Consider the following 22,280-nt stretch of genomic DNA (forward strand, 5'->3'; position numbering starts at 1 on the left):
TGCTGAAAATAATTTAGTGTGCCATTTCCCCGGCAGACAGCCTGACTTGTCATAGGATGGAAGCCACGGGCGCAATTAATCTCCTTGCCAGCAGCGTCTTCCAGTTTGAGTATCCTGGTATTGTGCTGGTTGGCTCGCCGTGACTCTCACATGGAATGAAGCCATCGTTAATGTGCTGTGTCCAAGTCCAAAAAGAAAAAGGTGTGTTGTGTGTTTAACCAACACCAACCGAATCATGATTTAATTAAACAAGTTCATCCTGTCCTCAAAATGTATTACAGTTTTCTAATGATGGGGTGAGAGTGTATGTTTCTGTGGTGAAATCGTGATACATGTTCTGCTCCATGAGTTGGTTTACACCCAAATGTTGAGCACTTATCAATATAATTGTCGACTGTCCTTTGAGGGCATGAGGTGTTTGACACATTCAGATGGTAATGACAGGGTATGCTTGACTACTCACCCATCTGAAATCTAATAATACTTCCCTGTGGCTGCCAAAATGTACATGTTGTAAGTCTAATGGCATCACAGCATGAGGTGACTGCATAATGCATATGTGTGTGTGTGGCTGTGAATCTTTGTCTGTGCATGTGTTTGTGAGTGTTTATGTGTGTGTGTGTGTGGGGGGGGGGGGGGGGGGGGTCATGGGGGGACTCATTTCCTGAGCCATTGGGCTTCCTCTGCAGGTCTTTTCACTGTTGACACTTTGACATGTCCCAGGATGAAAAGTACAAGCGTTAATAGTGAAATGACTGATGGCTGAATTCTGTTGGGTCACATTATCTGGAGTCCCAGGGACAGATGAATGGACCCGGGCCATCATTGATGTTGTTAGGAACACCAGGGCTAAACCCTTAGAATTCCAATACCATTCATAGTATGCATGATGCAGGGGCGCTGCAACAGGGCGGGCACAAAGCTGGGGCCTCACGCTGAGAGGGGGCTCCTTAGAGCTGTCACAAAAATGACAATTTTGCAAGAGCGCCCCTTCCTATCAGCCTTGTGCTGACAACAACAACATAGTTAGAACCCCCCCAACACACACACACACGCACAAACACACACAAAGCCCCGTGCTACTAGTGTTCTACCAAAAGCTTTGTTATTTTAGAAGATTGGTGGAAGACTAGAGTGGTTCAATGTAGGTCCCCCCCTGGTCCCTTTTGCCTGGGGCCCCCGAAGTCCGGGGCAAAGCTCTTGGTATTATGAGATAACAGCTGCACTCACCTATGCTCTTTGAGGTATAGAAATGTTTGGGAACTTGTCGCAGCTGCAGAAGAGAAGGCCGATCCCAACAACACGTCCAGGTGTTTAAACAACTTTCAGGTCCGCCGGTCTGAGCTGCCGTTCTTGTTGTGCTCCTCTATTTTTCGTAGTCTTTTTTGAGTTCATAGCATACAACGTATTGTTATGGTTCGCTATTTCCGTTTCACACTGGACGTTGTCCCCAGCACAAATGCTAAGCCACGTCTGAACTTCCTGGTTGGTCAATCATTCATACCTTTTCTTCAAGTTCATCATGACCTGAGGCTCAGAAGTTTAAACAGTAGGTTTGCAACTTCAGGTTAATAAAAACGGGGAGTTTTTATAAACCTGAAGTTGCTAAAGCTGAACCTATCAGAAAGGTTCAGCTTTGCAAGACCCATCCCCTCTCACATTTTCAAGGTGAAAAGATTTACCTAGAACTTTATTTAGTCCCTGGTCCTAATGGCTCCTAGGTCTGGTGGAACGTTCCTGCGGTCGAAATTCTGTTGATTTGCGTATATGGCCTTGCAAGGTGGTTAGCTTACCTTAGCTTAGCATAAATATTGGCAAAACCTGCACCCTTGTAGTTATTGGAAAGATATCTCATTCATAATAATCCTCGTTCCAATAATGTTGTAAATGTGACGATGGAAATCAACTACACTCGCTGCAAACCCCTACAAACACAGGTGTTATTATGTTGTCTTCTGTGGAAGCTAATCGGCCGCACGCCAAGCAGCGAGACCTGAAGGAGACAGACTGAGAAAGAATATTGAATTGTTTCTTGACAGCTCCCTGCGTGTCATTTTTCAACTTGAATGAGGCCTGCAGATGGCAAATGAGGTTGCTATGCACCAAATGTCCCTGTATTGAACACAGAGGATATGGATGGAAAAAACTTCTCTAGTTAATCACATGTTGTTGGAATAATGGCTCTAGGGAAAGTGAAAGGGCTCCTGTGTTGGCACAGGAGCTTAATGCAAACACAACACTGATCCTCTGTTGTTGAAATCTCAACAAAATCCATAAGTAGTTATTATTCAGTTTGTATGAGGAGCCTATAGAAAAATCTAACCCTGCTGTAAAGACCCACTTCATATTTTAACAGTTTTTAATGATATGATGTAAAATGGTGCAGAGTGATTCACACACATATCTCGGTCGTCACCTGATTACGTGTTCTGATCTTTGTACAGAGTGTTTCCATGCAGCGATGCTGTTATCTAGTCACATTTATGCAAAGTCAGTAATATTTTTGTCAACGTTGTCTTTTTATTAGAAATGTATTTCCAATACATCAGAATTATCCATGAAAATATTTAAATTGCTGTTATTTTTTACCTGTGAGATGCCGTTGCATTTGCTTATTTAGAATCTTTTTAACACACACAAGCATTTTGAAATTTTATGCATACACTTTTGCATTGTGTGTTCCTGCCTCCATATCCCCCTCCATTATGCCACGTTTGCCCGTATAAATAATACAATGAATGATAATCAAATTCATGACCATGGCTATATTTATGTAAATAAACATGCATGGGGACTAAAACGTCCCAGCAATTGGATCATGCTATGCACATATAGAGCACATCTTTTTTTGTGTGCACATATGGAAGCATTTGTAAACATATATGCACAGGCACACAAACAAAACTACAAAGAGAATATATACAAAAGAAATCCTTATTTAGAAAGATGCCAAGGGATGCAAATAAAACGTACAGGCTCATAAGCATGACTATAACATTGTGGTCGTCTCTGCAATAATGAAACAACAGAGCAAATCCGTGACGAAAGAATAAGCTCATATTATGAATGCACACTCTGTATGGGGCTGTAGCTTCTCTCATCCTGATAATCATCCTGATAATCACGTCCTCATGTGCCGTTGAGCTCGCCCCTCTTAAGACAGCCTTCATCAAACCAAAATGAACCTGGCACTGACAGTAATAAAGTGCTCCATCTGCGCTTGGCAAGCCGAGGCAAATGAACCAATTAAGGCCCTGGTGAAGTCTCCTCCTTCACCTACTGGTGATGGCGGCCGTCATCTCCATCATGATGAAAAGGAAAGAGTGCAAGGGTAATTAAATACCAGCAGGGGCCAGGGGGGCAAACCTTAATAACTCTCTGTAACAAGCCAATAAAATGCCTTATTGCTCGAGGGTTCACACAACCCAGAGCGTGGTAATGGTGAAGGAGACCATTTAGTGCACACAGCCATTCATATATGTTCACAGCATTCTGGGTAGAATGACCTTGTGGAGAGATTTCAGCATTAGCTCGCAGACAAAGTGCAGAAACCTCTTATGGCACCTTGTGTCGGCCACAGGGATATTTCTTGCTTGAGTCAGAAGTGTCTTTCATGTGAAGTCAAAAATACTTGGCTGTCCTGGGTGCAGACTATAGACGGTACAGTGATCCCTGTTGCAGCATGTTGCCATCTGCTGGCAAAAAAGTACATGTACAACTGTATTCAGCAGCATCTGTGTATGAGTGTCATAAGACTCTTTACAGGGTTTTATGTTTGATTTGTTCCTATGTATCTTTGTATGAGACTAAGCAGCACTTTAACCTGTGTGCAAAAAAAAAATGTAATATTCCAGTGGCTGGTTTAATTTTAGGCCAACACATCTTTCAACTGTCTTTGTTGTGTTGTTTATCCCACCCTTGTGATTACCCTGACACTTTTCATCCCATTTGATACTGATGTGTGTGTGTTTGTTTGTGTGTGTGCGCGCGCCACTGGCTCCTATTCAAAATCAATTCATGAATAAAAAAGCAACAAAGCATCTTTCAAGAGCGTTCCTGCAGTGAATTATCAATTTAAATAGAAACCATGCTTTTGTTTCACTGGCATGAAGCGGAAAATCTTCCCATCTGCGAAACAAAGGTTTTTTGGCCCTCCCTGATTTAATGTGTTTTTATTTCCTACTTGCTTTTGAGATGCCACTGACTAATGTGGATGGTATTGACAGTTATTAGTGGAATTTTTTTGTTGTTGTCAAACATTAAATAGTTTTTCCAGAAACGTATTTTAGAACATTGTTGTGGGCTTAGTGTATGGGCACTTTAACAGAGGGACAAAGGAAGAGAGAGACAAGTTTACAATTCCTTCATCACATACTTTATATTACACCACTTATCTCATATACACAAGATATTCAAGAGAATTTTATTTCAGAAGTTGTAATTATATACAACACTGGACTGGGTATAACTGGTCGGAGTGAGGGCTACGGTCACACATCCTGGATTATACAAAATTGAATCCAGCATAAAGACAATATAAATAAATAAATAAATAAATGTCCCGTTAGTTTCCAGGGGGCGTCCCCTGCCTGCAGCTGCGTTCCTACGGCAACGCGTGGAAGCTTCCTCCGAGAGGATCATGGGAAAGAACTCCGGCGACAGAAGCGGAGGGAGTTTCGAATTATTTCACGATTAGCTTCGGTTTAACACGCGATTCCACGCTCGTGTTAGGTTTTCTCCACTACCCGACGTGAACACAGCACGTGAGTAGAGTCTGAGCAGCGCAAATATTCAAGTTGGGCTTTTTCTGGAGCAGTTTTCCTCGCTGCGAGCAGAGTTAGCTCGGTGGCTAACGACGGTTAACGCCATGAAAACAAAGGCGGAAAACGGCCAATAATCCTTTTTATACAGAGTCTGTGTTATAACACGGCGCCATTACATTGTAGACACCTCTTGTTATCGTGGATATGTACTTTAATCGCGTATTTAATGGTACTAGCTATGGAGCTAACCAGAATGTGTACTGGCGACACATAAACGTGATGCTCTCCCACTACCCCACAGCTTTCTATCGCCCTGCTTGTCCAGAGGGATTCTGTCAGTTCTGATAACCAAAGAACACGAAGAACTGATGCTGGCACTTAAACATGGAGCTGAAGCTGGAGGTTGTTGTGTCGACCAGCATCAAACGGAAGAAACCATGGCCCAGATTCTGCTGGCTCGGTCAGGTGAGGAGAGAGAGGTGAAAACACACTTAACCCCTGATGTGCATGGGGACAAATTACTGTGAGCCCTCTGCTGTGTCATCCCTCCAGGAGAAGGAGTCTGTGTTCCTGTTAGATGACAAACGGATCAGCGAGATCAACATGGTCACCGGCCGCACGAAGAAGAGGACCCCTAAACTCCATCCTTTGCTCAGCAGTGTGGTGACGATGGCTTCATCCCGCAGCGGTGAGTTTGATGAACTCAAGTAAAACACTTCCCTGTCAATTCTGTGAAGACATTAATACACTGGTTCATTTTTTTTTTAGGTGTGTGGCTTTGTGGGATTCTGGTCTCTGGAGAACTCTTTCTGTGGAACAGGGATAAGGACCTGTTGAAGACTGCTGCAGCTGCCCCAGAAGTAGTTCAAGTTATTACTTCTGGTCAAGGTATACGCATAATAAGAAACAAATACATAAGACATATTTTATCCTAGTTATTAAAGTAGCTGTATATTGTTAAATGGTGTTTATAAGGAGGTGTTCACTGATTCTTTGTTCGGCACATCCTCTGTCCCAAATCCCACCATTTATTTTATATTTTAATCCTAAATGATGTTGCTTCTTGTGTTTTCACAGGAAATACCACACGGTTTTCTCTTCAGGTTTCAAGGGATGGAAGGCGTGTGCTTCTGTTAGCCATAACTGGACACGTCTTCCTGTGGGAGTGTGTGGATCCCAGGGAGTTGACAGGAGTTCGAGATGGCCCAGTCAAGGGACTTTGGGCCCATATAAAGCCTCTTGAGGATACCGTTCTGCCTTCTTTACATGACAAAGAAGCATGCCAACACTCAATATTTGTAAAGACAGAGGTCTGTACTTGCAATACGAGTATATGTTTAATATAATGTTTCACTATTTTTCAGACCCTGCCTTCCAATTCCTATTTTATTCACGCTTTAAATCGTATTTTCTCTCTCTCAAAACTCTCTCAGGCTTTGGGTGATGTCTGCTTATCAGCCCTTGTTTTCGCATCCGGGCAGAAGCTTGTAATCACCTGTTTGAAAATCCAGTGGGAGGAAGGCAACATGAGAGTGGGGTGAGTGAGAGGGTCGATGAAACAGTAAGGACTTTCACTGGATATTACAATAGCAAAACAAAATCACAGTTTTCTTTGCAGTTCAGTGGGATATAACATACAGTGGGCCACCAAGACATACCCCATGTCTCATCTCACCCCAGCCTGCCAACCAGTCAAGTCTAGAGGGGCCATCGTGCCAGCCTTCTCCCCAGATGGCCAACTGCTAGCCATCGTCTTGAACCAGAAACAACCAAAGGTGAGCACCTGGCCCCTCCTATCTCTATTCTTCACATCTGTGTGTGTTTCTTTCCCAAGTTCATCTGTGGAAATGTGAATCAAGTTTTGTATTTTCTGTTTTTTCAAACCAGGCTACACAGGTCCTGTACGTGAGCACACAGAATTTTGTCTCAGTATCAAGCAGCCTCGGAGGATGTGGAATGAAGACGTTAGCGATTCCCTCCAAATACATAAGGTACAGCACACATACACACGTGCACAAGTTCAGCATCATTGCCAGAACGTCTTGATATTAAATGTACCAGAAAGGGAGTCACTACTTCCCACCTTTATCAACAAAATGTCTACTTAAATTCTGTGATGAACATTGTGTATTAATTTTGAAATAAAATGTGTATATCTTCTCTTTCAGGTCCTACTGGGTGGGCAGTGTGAGCTGGTCCCCCAGAAGCCTTTTTCTGTCATGTGTCCTCAAGAGGGGCTCCCTCCTTGTGTTGGCTCGGCTCGGGGGCCTTCTCAGGCTAACAAGCTGCGGTTGTAATGTGGACTTTGGGCCGGCGCACTTCCTTCCACTGCATCCCCTCGTCACTTACCGGTATACATTTGAGGCATTTTGGCCTTGATTCAAGTTATTGATTTGTTTGAGCTAATTTTGATTATTGTTTCATCTCCCTCAAATCTGGTCATCTGTTCTACCGATTTCTTCACTTTTTAGCCAAGAGCCATGCATCTCTCCTATTATTTTATCTTAAGCATGAATGAAGTGAGAACCCTATGTCAAATGTGATTATTTATCATATACAATGTTTGTCTTAATTCATTTTATAATATATAATAATGGTTTTGACCCACACTACTTTCTCTCTGCAGGCCACCAGTGTCTGCAGGGTCGGTGGAGGCCCATCTGTCCAGTTCTAGCCTGTCCGTGCGGGACGTTCTGAGGCAGCGATATTCCGTGACCTGGCATCCTCGGCTTATGTATCTTATTGTGTCTGATGGCTACATGGCCACCGTTATGAGGGTTCTCGACAGGCCCTCTCCTGCCATGTTGCTAAAATCCCTTTTAAAGGACACCAGCAGGGATCTGGAAAAGACCAGTCTGAAGCTGGAACAATCGAAGGTACAAACCAGGGACTTCTAGAAGTGGGAAAAGTGATCCTACTCAATCGTAGCTGTTGCTTATACTTTATGCATTGCTATTCTTGACAATATGCCTTTCCTCAAACTCAATATTTTCAGATTCACGTGAGGGCATGGTTGGAGTCAGTATCTTGTCTAAATCTTGACAGCAGCCTTGAGGCACTCAGTCCCATCGTTATACGTCCCAACGCTGCAGACTCTGTCTTCTCGGGACCCGCAGGTGGATCCACTTTGCCACTTTTCCTGCAGGACCAAGGGACATTGGGTGGAACCAAGGGGCTTTTTGAAAAAGTGCAGGTCAGTCACATGCATGTAATTGCACTGTGTTAAAATGTGGCATGACTGCAATATACATTCCTTCATTCACTTAGTTGTCTTTGACTTGCTGTTTGACTGTGTTTTTCTAGACTTTCCTTGATGACGACTCTGATTTTGACGGACCTCCTGCTGGTTCTCACATGGAGAATGTCGGTCGTTTGGAGTTTGCCACAATGTTTGACACTCTACATGCCCTGGGCACACAAACTGACGCTCTACTTACTACTGGTCCAGATTATGAAAAGGACTTTGCTGAACCAGAGAGGAAGACTCCTCTTCCTCATCGTGAACTGGGGAAAATTCGGACTAAGCTGCTAACAGCCTGGGCATTTGGCCTGTCTCTAGGAAATGAGGTGGAACATAGAGCGTGTCTGCTGAAGCATACACTCCTTTGTGTGGTGCGATTTGCTGCTTTGGTCCATTTGATCTCCAGCTCCACGGACGACACAGGAGAAAAGAATAGCTCAGTCTCTACCAGGCTCCTCCATCTTATCAAAACCCTGTTATCTTTTCTTCCCTGGGATGGCACTCACTCAAATGGGCCACGCTGCCAGGGCATGGTGGTAGAGCTCAGTAAACGACTGATACGCCTCCTGCTGACTCCTCACCCTGAGTCCTACCAGACCGGTCCCTGTCAGCTATCATCTCAACTCCTGTCCTCCGTGCTGCACATTTTGCAGCTGGTCTCGGATTCTCTTGACCACACATACAGCCTGCAGCAAAAGACTGTGTGGTCCTCTGCTAAGAAGGAATCTGTTGCCCAGTTGCAACAGCTCTGGCCTTCAGATGTTTACAATGGACCTCTGCTACAGGAGGAGAAGAAAAGGAAACTCACCTCGCTGCATAACGGATGTCCTGTTCCCCAGCGACCATCAAGCAGGTAGAGATAGTCTCTTTTGGATTTTGTTGGTGTGGATTAGTAATTGCACATCATGCTCTACCTGACAGTTCAAAGGATTTCAAAGTCAAAAGACACTGGAGATGTTATTTTTCCCCCCAGGTTGTTTGAAGTGTGGCAGTGGGTGTACAAGGTCACCCAGAAGTATATGGAAGAACTGAAAAACTATGAAGGCTGCGACGGCTGGGAGGAGGAACAGCAGCAGTTGAATTTCCTCATGTCCCAGATTCAAGCAGCACTGCAGGCCACAGGAGCAAAGCTCGAGCAGGGCCCTGCACTGATGAGTTACCCAGGTCTGAAATACATCTGAGGTTTATTATTTATATCTATGGTTACTGTACCAACTACAGGAAAAGACAATGTTGATTTTCTGCATAATTCAGTTGTGTTTAAACGGACAAAATTAACTTTGCATTTCAACCCCTCCCCTTATTACAAAATCTTGCATCATATTGAGCCACTAGTTCATCTTAAACAATTAACTTATTTATCCATGGCTCCGATCAATTAGAATAATAGTTTTTTGTGAATATTTACTGTTGTTGTTTAGCATTCGACTCGTCTCCCTCCAGGTGAACATCTTTTCTTGTGTGGCTTGTATCCAAAGTGCGCTGATGCCTGGGTGTCACAAATTTGTGAGGAGAGTAACAAAAGTAAGCCTCATTGCTTTAGTTTTTAAAAAATAAGTTCAGCAAATAATCAAGTTCAGTCTGAAATGGTAATTCCATATCTTTTTTATTAGTTTCCGATCGCAGGGTCTTCCAAGAGGAACGGCTCTGTCTGTCACTCCTGTACAGTCTTCTGTCCCAGTACCGTCTAAGAGAAGCCCAAGACTTGGGCGACCACATGGCACGTCTCATCCTGCACAGGGCTGGACATCAGAAGGGCAACAGAAAATCCAAAACAGGTCAGAAAGAGTTTTCATATGTAAGTCCGTTTATGTCATCAAATTGTATATAGCCAACATCCCAGCCTTTCCAGTAGGATTCATTTAAATGCATTATTAACATATGACACCCTGTCTAAAAGGTCAAGCTATAGAGCTGCAGAAGAAATCTGACTCTGAGAATAAGAAGTGGTAGTTATCAGCCTTGCCTTCTGTTTCCTGCAGCAGATTATTTCCCTTGCACGTCGCTCCCAGTCGATCTTCACAGCGATGCAGCCTTTGCAGTGGTTCAGAGTCTGGGGAGAGTCATGGCCTCTTACTTCGCCAACCAACCCCTCCACATCCTGCCCCCTCACAATGTGGCTGTCTTGCCTCCTCTACATTTACCTCATGGTGCGTTTCCAAACATGTGTCATCAGTTAAAAATGGTAGTTTCTTAATAATATTGATCGTTATGTCTTTTCTCAGGCCCAGGTGTTGGGCGCTTGGTGCCTCTATGCCAAGAGGAGGTGGCGACAGCAGTTCGACGACAGCATCTCTCAGAGGTGTGGACAGTGGAATATGCCCAGGACCTGCTCCTTCTCGGGGGTCTGCTGCCTGAGGCTGTGTGGTTGGCTTCCCACCTCGGGGACTGGAAGACAGCGGTTTCTCTGAGTCTGGCATACACAAGCTACTGCACTGACCACTGTGACTTTGCTCGGTCAGTGTAAAAGAAAGTGCTCAGTATAATGTGGGAAAAGTTTTCGGTTGCTGTTGCCATTTTATATTATCATACAGTATATCTGATTTATGATCATGCCAACGACATCTTTCATGGCAGGCTGAGAAGGAGAGAGCTCCACCTCCCAACAGATTTGGAAGCAGAAAGCATTTTTCAGGCTGAGTTGGAGAGTCTTCTTGGGAATAAGCCGGACTCCCAGGGGCACAGAGACAAGGAATATGACAAGAGCTTGACAGGTTTGTGAAACCTGAGAACTGTAAGATAATCTGGACAAACATAAAACCCCTTTTAATCCATGCCTTTTCTCACCTCATTTTACTAGACCCTTTGGAAGGAGAGGACTGGGATTTATTACTAGTTTCCATGCAAGAGATTCTGAGAGCATCAGTCATGGCTGGAGTGAACGTTATGTCCTCACCCTTGTCTTCCTTGCTGGACACAGCCAAAGACTTGTGTTCCTGTTTACCTCTGTTGGTGCCCAGTGGATTGTATCTCCCCTCCCCACCCCTTTATTGCCCTCAGCCTTCCCCGAACACACAGGTACATCAGAAGAGAAGATCAACTTGTAAACAGTGTTCACACAAACATGTAATTAAATGTTGTTGTTCTCTGTGTCTGGTTCTTAGGACCCGATAGGAACAGCAGGGCAGTTTGCAGAGGTTGCATCACGTCACAAGGTGTCTGCGGTTCTCCAAAGATTACTTTTACTTCTGAGATCTGCCCGTTGTTGCCAACCTGCTGCCCAGTGGTACATCACCCATCTGCGCCGTGCCAGACACTTACTACACAAGGTACTTTACACAAGGGCCAGGGGTTTATGTCTGGTTTAATAAAAGGATCAAATGTTTCTATGTTTTAAGACGTTTTAAGTCTTAATGAAAGAACAACATAGGTTTTTAAAGGTAATTTTGTCTTCTATCTGATGTTGTTTTCAGATCAAGAAGAAATACGCATATCCAGCAGCTAATGAAGAAGAGAAAGCTTTCCCTGAAGGGCTGATGAAGTTTGTCACGCGCAGTGGATTCTTCAGACTGGGGCCTAACAAAGACGGTCATTTGGACTCCGACACGATCCAAACTATTAGTAAGATGCCACTCAAACTGCAATGTGGATGTCTAATCAATAATCAGTTTTCAGATGGATCTTACCAATCGTATTACTGCTACAAGTCTGTTTCAGGGAGCTGTGTGGTTTATGCTGGATGTTGCATGTCAGGGACCAACTCTCCATTTCCTGCAGGAAGTATCAGGCTGCCAGGCAGCATTGCAGAGATAAACAGGTATTATATTTATGTTTGAGAGGATGACATATTTCTGTAAATATTCTCAGCCATTGAGGCCCCATGAGAATGCCTTTGTATTGTTGTCCCATAGATCCCTTGTGACTCAGATGTGAGCTCTAGCTGCGCCGAAGCTCTCCGCTGGGCCCGTCGCTTTCTGCCTTTCTCTTGCTTCCTCAATGCTGAAGAAATTCTCCAGGACGTACTGCTCAGCCTTGTGTCTGAACTGCCTCCGGTCTCTTTGGTGAAATTGCTTTTTCTTGCCTTTTATTACATAAGCAGGGTTTGTTAGAGTAGAACAGAGTGAGTAAATGTCTCATCCTTGCCTGCTCCTTCTTAGGTTGCAGACACGCTGGTACAAGCATTCCCGGGGGAGGAAGAGTCTGTCAGAGTCCCACTGAGAGAAAAGTATAACTCACTGCTACAGAGACTGAGGCAATGCAATGTCCTTGGTATGAACCCCCTTCTCTTTCATGAACAAGTTCCTTTGAAATGCTGAAAAACACTGAAATGGTCATTATATTTATATTTAACTTTACATTTAAATATATTTTGTTTAACTTACCTGATGACCTACATTTTATTCTTGATTCTTCTTTTTTCCGTTTACTATTACAATTATAGAGAATGTATGACATGAATGGATAAACCCTGAACAGATCGCTAGTCTGTAGCAGGACTGACATAAAGAGACAAACAACCAGCTCAGACTCTTACACTGAGGACAATTTAGTCTCCAATTAACCTTTGTATTGTGGGAGGAAGTCTATTATCCCTGAGGAAACCCAACTAGGAACAGAAAGAACATAGACATTCCTCACAGAATTGCCCCAATTGGGCTGTGTGTTCAATCCCAGAACCTTCTTGCTCTGAGGCAAAAGGGATTGTATCTCTCTTGGGTAGCCTTTCGATAATTTTAATGTTTATATGTTTTATATGCTGCCCCTTTTACAATCTAACCTGCACCTTTTTTTTTGTATTGTGTTTAAAACTAATTTATTGTGTTCTTTATCCATCACTTCTTACAATTATATGAGGGTTTTTTTAACCTTCCGCCACTTTATTCTGTCTCTTTTCTGTCTCTAGAGGGCGAAAGGCTTGAGGCAAATGAGTTGATGATGGTTCTGATTCAGGACAAACACAGGCAGAGGAGAAAACATCTTGGGCGTTTGGGGAGGCACCTGGCTCCCCCTGAGCTCCACCTGTGGGAGAAGGAGGAGGAAGAGGAGGACAGGGGAAACAAACATGTCATGATGAGGCAACTCTCACTGGGTACAAGTCTGAGCACCAGCACTTTAGCCGACTGTGGGTTTCCCCCAGTGTGCAGTGATGGAGACACAGCAGAGAACACATCTGAGGCCATCTCCCCTGAACAGCATTGCCGAGCCATGTCCAGGTAGCCGGTGAAACAGGAGCACTGCTATTTCTCTGAATTATTATCTATGCTGTGGCTTATTTTTGTGCTGTTTCTTTTCTTTTCAGGGACAAAAAAGTACATAAAGTAAGAGACAGAGAAAATGCTTTTAAGATTGAAAGCGCCATTCAGGAGGAGACCCATGCAGACGGTACCAAGGGGAATGAGAAGTCCACCCTACCAGTGGTTGGCACCTGGGAGTTTGAGTTGGAAGACGAAGAGTATTTGAACTTCCTGGAGCTCTTCATCAGCTACGAGCTGGAGAAGGATGTTGCTGATGGAGGGGACCCGGGCAGTGAACTTCCTTTGCTGAAGAGCTTCTCCTCCAAGCTGAGGGAGAAAGAGTTGCACTCGCTCACTTTTGATGTGCTCACAACGATACATCGGCGTCAAAGAGACGGGCACCATCCAGGGAGGAAACCTTGGAGCAGCGAACCTCCAGTGTTCAGAGCTGGGTGCTGCTACAAGCAATTTAAGCAGGACACGACACCTGAACCTCAATCGTCCGCCGTCTGGAATGAGGCCTCCATATCCAGAGCCAGCCTTTCAGTCAGTTCTCTTCCTGGGCCCAGAACCGGCAAGATGAAAGGTTTGTTTGGCCTCCGAAAGCAAAACAGTGTGCATTTAGCCCAAAGGAAGTATAGGGGTCACTGTGGTTCAGAATCTAGCCCTAGTAAAAGTACCTTTCCCATTGGGCAGCCATCCGAGAGATTGATGTTTGCCTCCCCAACTTCAGTGGAAGCTGTCACTGAACTGCAGCAGGGCCTTGTCCCTAAATTAGAGGCTCAGTTTCCAAAGCTGGGCCGGCTGCTGGAGTGGATGGTGCGCTGGGCTGATAGAAGGGTGCTTCTTCATCATAGAAGAAAGAAGAAAGAGAGGGGAGGAGGGGTCGGAGGAACAGCTGACGAAGGGGTAGTGATTCGTGTCAAAGCCTCTGCGCCTGCTGTCCTCACCTCCCTCAGTTTACTAGAGTGGAGGTACACAACTCTATTTGGGACGGATCGCTACAGCACCCACATCCAAATTCCAGAAACACAGTGGACTGTGGCCACTGTGGTGCAACCTGTGGCGGACGGGAACCCGGAGAGAGAGAGCAGTATTGATACAGGCTACCCTGGATCTGCCAACACTCCCATCACCGGTCCAGATCACAATCTACAGCAAGAAGAACTTTCCATGTGAGTGCTTGATGTTTTTATTTACACATTCTTGTTACTGGGCAAGCTGGACCTACACTCTGTTGCTTTTAAAGCCAGTTTGTGCCATAAACTTCAGAGTGTAGGCGACCAGTAGTTTGGGAATTTGGTTGGTTTGTGTGATGTTTATTGAAGGATTTGAGATATACTAAAGATTTCAATTTTTTTTTTAAATGTACACATATTGATTTAGTATTTTATATCTATTATTCTTTTATTTGTATTGTTTATATGAATATTATACTGTTTTTGATTTACTATTTGTTTCCCTGCAGCAGCTCTTGCACAGATGAACCAGAAGAGCTGACACGTCACATGGAGCCTCTTTCTGATGACCAGGACCAACAGACTTTTCATGCTGAGCAGGCACAGTCCAGTTCACAACAACCATATCTAGATGACTTAGATTTTGCACCTGAAAAAGAAGGTGTGGTGGTAATTTATATTTGATGACATTTTGCTTATATAAACCTTTATAACTCAGAGTTTAAATATGTTTGATATTTGTAGGTAAAAGTAGTGCCAGTGAGCGGTCGGAGATGTCATCCCTTGAAATCTGTGAACACATCCGCACACTTGAAACGGTGAATATTACCATTCAGGATTCTTGTTCCTCATATGTATCATCAGTGTTCTCAAAACAGATATAATTAAGGTTCTTGTCATTTCCAGAGTTTGAAGCTCGCAGACTTGGACCCAGAAAACACGGACGATACGTTCACTTCCGTCTCTCCGTGAGTTTTGAATTGTTATTATTTTTATTTTAAATAATTTAGTTTGAAAGGACAGCTGAATGTGAGAAAAAAGATTTATAAGCATTACTGTTATAAGTTTGTGCAACGATTATATGAGATTTATACTTTTAAGTCTCTAATTATATTTTATATATGTTATATTTTCTTTAGTTATGTTGACAGTAATTCATCAACATTGCATCTACTACTATAAATGTATAATGAGAGATAGTTATTGTGGAGTTATTTTTGTATATTCATTTTTATTTGGGGATAGAAACAACGTTCAAAGGCTGACATCGTGTCTTTAGTATCTCAAACTGCTATTTGTTTTTTGCCAACCTAGAAGTTTACAAGCTCCCCTACACCCAGAGCCCCAAGCTCTTCCTCCCTTGCAGCCCAAGGCCTCGGTTCACACAGATGTCATGGATACAGTTGGTGGGCTGTTCCACAGTACACCTGTAGATCCTCCAAACCTTCAGCCACAAAGCTCCACGGCTGGTGCACCCACTCCTGTTTCTGCAGCACCCAATCAGCCATTATCCAATCAGCCCCCACAGATGAGACAGCAACTGGGTGAAGACCTATTTAGATTAGTTCAGGTAAGAAAGAATTGCCTGAAAGGAAAGGTCTGCATTCTGCTGTCTCTCATGATTGACTCTTACCCAAAGAGTTGTTGGCCTTTGTTGCAGAATATCAACTACATGAGCATGATGGAGGTTTTGGGAGCTTCCTTTTCCAGCCTGGAACTTGCCCAGCAGAACTCTTCTTTGGCTCAGTCTAACATGAACCCCTCACACCCTAATGCGCCGTCATCCTCTGTAACCCACTTCATCCCTCAACCAAATGTCTTACCTGTTCCAACCTCAGTTTCTGTGGCACCCCAGACACAGGCAAGTGGAGCAGGTGTAAATGATCAGGTATTGGTCAAATGTATTGTAAAGATGTGAGATATTGTCTACTAACTATATCTACACCACAGTGAAATCAAGCTAAATACAGTTTCTCTTTTCTCCAGGAAATGCATCCACTCTCTGTCCTTGTGGGGTCACCGGACATCCAGTTTAAACAGAGTAGGAGTTTGATCCCACCCTCCAAGGGGCTTCTGGTCACTACTGACATTAGACAGGTGGTTCCCAGTGCTCCTGTGGCACTTCCTTCTAATGTTAGCATACAAAACAACCCGGCTCCTCAGGTCTTGGGCTGCAAGTTACTTCAGGCTCGATATCCACCATCGCATCAAGAGAGAGCCCTACACTATCCTCCAGCCCAGGAGTCCCAAACGCGACACACCGAAAACCCTGCATTTCCCGAATCCCAACAGCCCCAGCTCAAACACAGTTACAAAGCCGCCTCAAAGAGGACAGAAAAAAAAAGAACTGGATCTTCAGTTCTACGAAGGCAACTCAGTTTGAATCATTCACAGGATCCTACTCCCAGCAGCTCTCAACCCTGGATTCAGATGTCAGAGAGTTCCAGGGGGCAGGAGTTCCCATTGCTCCCTCCTGCTTTTCCAGCTCAGACACCTGCTCAAATGCAGTGCCTTCGCCTGCTGCAGTTTCAGCCGAGTCCACTCAGCGACACCACGCTCCCTAAACTACACTTGCCTACCGTCATGTCCGCAATACCTGAGACCAAGATTTTACATGGACCAAAAATGGCAAGCAATACTTCTTTTACTTCCAGATGTTTAAGTTAGGGATCATAAAACCTTAAGGTTAAATTTATATTTATCTCTGTCACAGATTTCCCTCATGGCAGTTCCTTCCACACAAATGACCAGTTCAGTGGTCGGGAGGCAGAATGTGGAAGAGGCTCAACAGCGGTTGGTCAGAGTAGACCCACCTAATGAGGGCACCAGAATAGCTCCGACTTCTCCCAGCTCGAACTCCAGCAAAAGGCAATCATGAGCTTCATTAATGCTGTTACTGATTTTAATTTGCATTACGCTGACTATTTAATTCACTGTGCTTGTTGTGTGTTGTTTATAGGCAGAAGAGGAGAGAGTGCAAGGAAAGGAAAACGGCGGTCACATTTAAACCAAATGAGTCCATCATCCCTATGCAGATGGTATTTATTTTTATAAGAGGTACTTTCTATTATTCACAATGTTAAATTGTTATTCCGCTATAATTAGTTTGTTCCTATATGCCTACAGCCAGCAGATGAGACTGTAAATGAAGATCCTGCAGTATCAGAGATCACTCCTGGACACAACTTTGTGATTCCTCTCGGTAAGTCTCCGATAAATTTCCTGATTGATAGGAAAAGTAACAAAGGAAACATTATAATAAGCATTTGTGATTATCAAAAAACTGTTAGCTAGGTAATACCTGAAATACTGAATGATGAAATTCATTCAATGCAAAGATATAGAAAGTAAAAACTGAGCCGGGTCCCTTTTGACCCATGTTGTGTATCCAAGGGCTAATCAGATATGTGAGTATATTATGATGCTGTGTTTACAATTCTGTTGATCTGTTTAATTGACTTCAACTCCCAGGTTCCTTTGACTCTCTGCTGACTGGTCAGACATTGTTGGACAAGGCTGATTCCACCTCAGCTGAGCTTCACGCTTTTGCCTCCACATGTAAAAATCCCCCAGAGTGTCATGATGCGTTCACCAACACAGAGCCAGGTGAGTGAGGATTTATAATGTTAACATTGTGATACTGCATAGTATTTATGTTATCACCCAGTTGTTGTATTTGAATTTGAATGATAATATTGTGTTAATACCTTTGGGCTTTTTTACATGTGACATGTTGACATGTCTTCTTTCAGCTTGTTCTCCCACGCTTGTGGATAAAGCTGTGTCTGCCTCTGTCACCACTAGTAGCCCTGAATGTAAGTTGATCTGAATTAGTACCCACAAGGACTTCACCTTGATATAATTTTTTTGTGGATACAATGACGGGTAAAAATGTTTGTGTATGTGTGTTTTCTCAATGCAGCACAAGGTTCACCGAATCTTCATCTTGTTCAAATCATAGAGGAGAACCAAAATAAACCAGAGAGGATACAGGTGAGAGACCAGATGTGGAGGTTGATTCAGCACTGTACAGTAAATGGAGCAGTACAACTTGTAGGGGCTGAGAATGGTTCTTTCAGAAAAATGTGTGTCTAAATAGATCATTCCATTGTGGGATAACCACAGTACAAAACACTAGTTCCCATTATTCCTTATGTAGCAGGCATGTCCTGTCTTCTCTCCAATTTCTAGAAAATACCCCAACAAGATAAAGACTTGTGTCATGTTTTTTTTTATGTACTGACCCTGGTCTAGAATGTATACTTCATATTTTCACACATATATGTCATATATCATTCCTTTGTATATAAAATATGATGCAAAGGGTTATTTAAAGTCATGTTTATAATAATATAAGATATAGTATATATATATGTATGATACACTTCTCTGTGTTTCTCTGTGTCTTTTTTCCTCAGGACGTGCATCGCCACCAGTTCATAAGTGTCTTGGATCTGGAAGACAATGCCCTGCACCATGATTTGCCGTGGTGTCTCAGACCAGGAACACAGGATGTTCCTCCCGTACGCCCTTCATCACCAACTTCTGCTCAGCTTCATGTTCTTGCAACTTCTGTTATCAGGACTCATGCTGCTGCTGCTGATGATGATCCTCAACCATCAATCACAATCATAGACAATCTGCTCAACCCCACCACTCATCCAGGTCTTTATTTTTATGTTCTAATACATTTATGTCTTTACATTTAAAATGATTAGGCCTTCCAGGTGAGGTATTCAAAATGCTTTAAATATCTGTTGAACTGTGTGTTCCAGATACCCCTGAGGATTCTCAGTTACACAGTCACAAGTCCAATCCAGAGGGCGTGCCTCTAGAAGACATGGCAGATCCCTCTGACTCTCAGATCTGTCAGGCCATTAGGACGCTGAGTGTTGAACCTCACAGAGCTTCCTTCTCATCTCCTGCAGTCGTGTTCTCCTCTCGCCTGTCAGAGCTGGATGCCCAGGTGGCTTCACTGCAGAGAATTGCAGACAATCTGGAAATGGACTTTTGCAACTCCAGGATGGTAATATTTCTATTACATAAGCATGAGGACCCTTAGATAAAAGAATTGTTTCTAAGCCTCACACATTTATGTTTGTAATCAATATTTCCTCACTTGTCCTATATTTGTCTTTGTGTAGCTTGTGAACACCATCGAAAATCTCACACCAGATGTTGCTCCTAATATGAAGAGTCCCGGGGCAGTGAAGAAAAACGTCAGACTGTCCGTCCCAAAGGAAGGTGCGTCTACAAACACTTAAATTGCTTAGCATTTAAGTCAACTTGCAAATTTTTGAAACCCATAAGCAAAAGTTGTAGCTTTAACAAAGTAACTTATAACATAGTGACATTGTTTATAAAGACCCATAAGCCTCTGTTAATGTCAGGTTTGTATTCTCCTTCTGTGGCAGCATGGACGCCCCGATTAGAGGTTTTAACTGAACCAAACGCCTGGGAAGAGGAAGATGAAGAGGAGCATCAGGACAACCAATATGTGCCTCACAGTGACTCCTCCCGTCATTTCACTCCTTCTCACAGTCAAAGAGCCGGTCCTTCCTACGTTCACACCCCTCAACGTAAGGATTGCAAATTATTCAAACATATTCCCCGAAAACCTACTTGAAACAACTCACTGAATTAATAGTTAATAGCGTAATGTTTAAAGATGTATCTTAAATTTAACCGCATGTCGGCTTTACACATCCTCCAGGTAAGTTACAGTATTACTCCTAAATGACAAACTAAAAGAAAGATGGTATTAAAGTAGCTTTTGTATTTGTTTTTAATAATATAAGAAGGTCAAATGACAAAAACAATTGTGACTTTAAATCGAAGGTTGGACTGTTTAAGTTGATTTAAATGTTCACAGTGCAGTCAAAATGTTATAAGTTACTATTTCATCTGTTCAATGTTTGTGTTTATTCCACAGAAATAAAAGATCCCTCTACTGAAGCATCTGAAACATCCCATGTGTAAGATTGAGCTTAATCTGAAGACATGCATTTTCAATGACCGATCTCCTATTTCACACCAATCTGCCCTCTACCTGTCCACCTCTAGATCGGAAGATGAGAATCTGGGTCAGACTGGGCTATCGGATACAGCGGAACTCTTAGAGGAGCTGGTTAGGGAAGGGTATTTATCCCGAACTGAACTGGATTCGTCCACTTCACAGCCTGCACACCACAGCAGGTAATGCACCAAAAACGACTGCAAAACAAACAGCGCCTTTTACAAGTATGAGTTTTCCTGAGATGAGAAGTAATGTGACCCACAGCAGGCCGGATCGGCAGGACCACAGCTGGGTGTCGCCGAGTAGCGTCTTCCAAGATGAGGAGAAGAGTGAGCTGAGGAGCTGGATGAAAAGGAAACAGAGGGAAAGGCTTGCTGTTTATCAAAAACACAGAGAAAGCCTGAGGGAGAGGGAGAAAGACCCTTTTCCTGTCACTCGAAAAGTGGTGAGATCTGTTTGCCTTTTAATTAGAATCTATATAAATGTTGTCCTATATAAAATGAAATCCACATCATCGTTAATGTGCTGTTCCCCTTCCTTCCACAGAAATCCAGAAACAGAAATCAAGCGACCGTTTGGAAAACTAGAGAGGAAAAAGAAAAGTATGTACCTTCTTGCTTTGTGCGTGTAAAGGAGATGTTAATGTGCAGGAACGTAGCTCTTATTTTAATTTTGGTTCAATAGGTTCATGCTGATGGAGCAGTACAACCAGAGAACCCTTGAAGCTTGTTCTTTGGCCATTGGCTTCCCCGCCTCCCCTCTAGTCCTACGCAGTTCTTCCCAGCCTGAAGGTCCTCCGCTGCCCGCCACCTCACAGTCCACATCCACTCCTCTTTTTGGAAACACTTACAGGTATTGTCTGCCACTGTAATCTGACCAGGCTCTCGTCCCATTAAAAAAGTAATTTTACTCTTCTCCCATTGAAACTAATCAGTAACTTTTCCATAGTGATCAGAATCTGTAAAGACCCAATTTATTTTTTCATGTTCATTTAAAACACGACTTTACAGCTTTTGTAATGGAGGTAATTTCTTTTTTCTAGGGTTAACAGGTCATCTTCCAATGACCAAAGAAATCTTAAATCGCCGTCCGGACATTCTCAGCCCCTCGCGCGTCCATGGACTGCTGAGGGGCTGAGACGACCTACGGGGGATCACAGCAGGAGACTGGGTCTACATAGACCAGGTATTATAATGATATTCAACTAAGTTGCCTGTGAAAATGAAGTACCATGATTAGTGCCATGAAGGATGATCTTAAATGAGACAAAACATTTTTGTGCTGTGTGATTTCTTTTGGTATTAGTTACCTCTTTGCCAAGGGACCGTCTATCTCAGGTGACCAGACGTGGAATGCTCACCAATACAAAGAGCCACATGAAAATTGACAAGGCCAACCAGATTGAGGATCATCAAACTGGATATGAGAGAAAGAAGCAGTTGAACAAGAGGCCACCAGGGGGGACGGCTGTTGGAAGAGGAATCCAGTGGGAGCAGACGAAGACAGAAGACGAAGAAATGGAGAGGCGAGAGGAGTCTAACACCGTAAGAATCCAATATTTCACAACTTATTTTTCCTTTATCTTTCTGTGTCATCATTATAGTAATGTTACTTGCGTGTCAGGTACTTCTTTGTTGATAGAGTACACATCTAGTTTCATACGTCTCTGTATATTTATCAGGTTTTGAACAGGCTGTCGGATGAGCAGGATGATGGAGCCGCAGCTGGTGCGTCAGACATGGAATGGCTGGACAACCTGTCTGACGGCGCAGGCAGCTGCCTCAGCAAAATTGACTGGGCTGCTATCGAGAGGATGGTGGCTTCAGACGAAGACTGAGCTCAAGTGTCTCAAGGAATGGAAAACGTGCCTATTAAATTATTTTGTAAACTGTGATTATAGTTGTTTAATAAAAAAATATAAAATCATCAATGATAACAAATATATTATATCACTATGAAACAGGTTTTGTGGAGAAGATTTCAGATTCATTCACTAGACTGGCACTCAGTAGAGCTCAACAGAGCCGTATAGGTTCATCTCTGATCCATGCAGCTTCCTTCTACCAAGTTGTGTGGTTATTGGTCCAGTAGTTTATAACACAAACCTGGTGACTGACAAATCAGAGG

At 43.3% G+C, this 22,280-nt stretch overlaps 1 protein-coding gene across 1 annotated transcript; it reads left to right on the plus strand.

Moving 5' to 3' along the window:
• Positions 1-5,147: 5,147 nt before the first annotated feature.
• On the plus strand, positions 5,148-22,083 carry cplane1 (ciliogenesis and planar polarity effector 1). The gene is made up of 49 exons (XM_062413272.1): positions 5,148-5,228; positions 5,316-5,451; positions 5,532-5,651; positions 5,841-6,073; positions 6,197-6,300; positions 6,382-6,538; positions 6,651-6,754; positions 6,932-7,114; positions 7,390-7,639; positions 7,759-7,956; positions 8,067-8,857; positions 8,978-9,168; positions 9,448-9,528; positions 9,618-9,782; positions 9,987-10,154; positions 10,230-10,461; positions 10,582-10,718; positions 10,805-11,022; positions 11,109-11,273; positions 11,418-11,565; positions 11,652-11,761; positions 11,856-12,005; positions 12,102-12,213; positions 12,848-13,151; positions 13,244-14,353; positions 14,647-14,798; positions 14,882-14,955; positions 15,044-15,105; positions 15,452-15,707; positions 15,798-16,025; positions 16,124-16,765; positions 16,851-16,984; positions 17,094-17,175; positions 17,264-17,339; positions 17,609-17,743; positions 17,890-17,952; positions 18,060-18,130; positions 18,556-18,802; positions 18,913-19,163; positions 19,282-19,381; positions 19,552-19,716; positions 20,070-20,112; positions 20,201-20,332; positions 20,418-20,598; positions 20,700-20,755; positions 20,838-21,005; positions 21,196-21,338; positions 21,459-21,697; positions 21,835-22,083. Exons 1-49 carry the CDS (start codon positions 5,148-5,150, stop codon positions 21,988-21,990), a joined length of 9,504 nt encoding a protein of 3,167 aa, XP_062269256.1. The 3' UTR covers positions 21,991-22,083.
• The last annotated feature ends 197 nt before the right edge of the window (positions 22,084-22,280 follow it).

Source organism: Platichthys flesus, chromosome 19 (genome assembly GCF_949316205.1).
Source record: "Platichthys flesus chromosome 19, fPlaFle2.1, whole genome shotgun sequence".
Lineage (NCBI taxonomy): Eukaryota > Metazoa > Chordata > Actinopteri > Pleuronectiformes > Pleuronectidae > Platichthys > Platichthys flesus.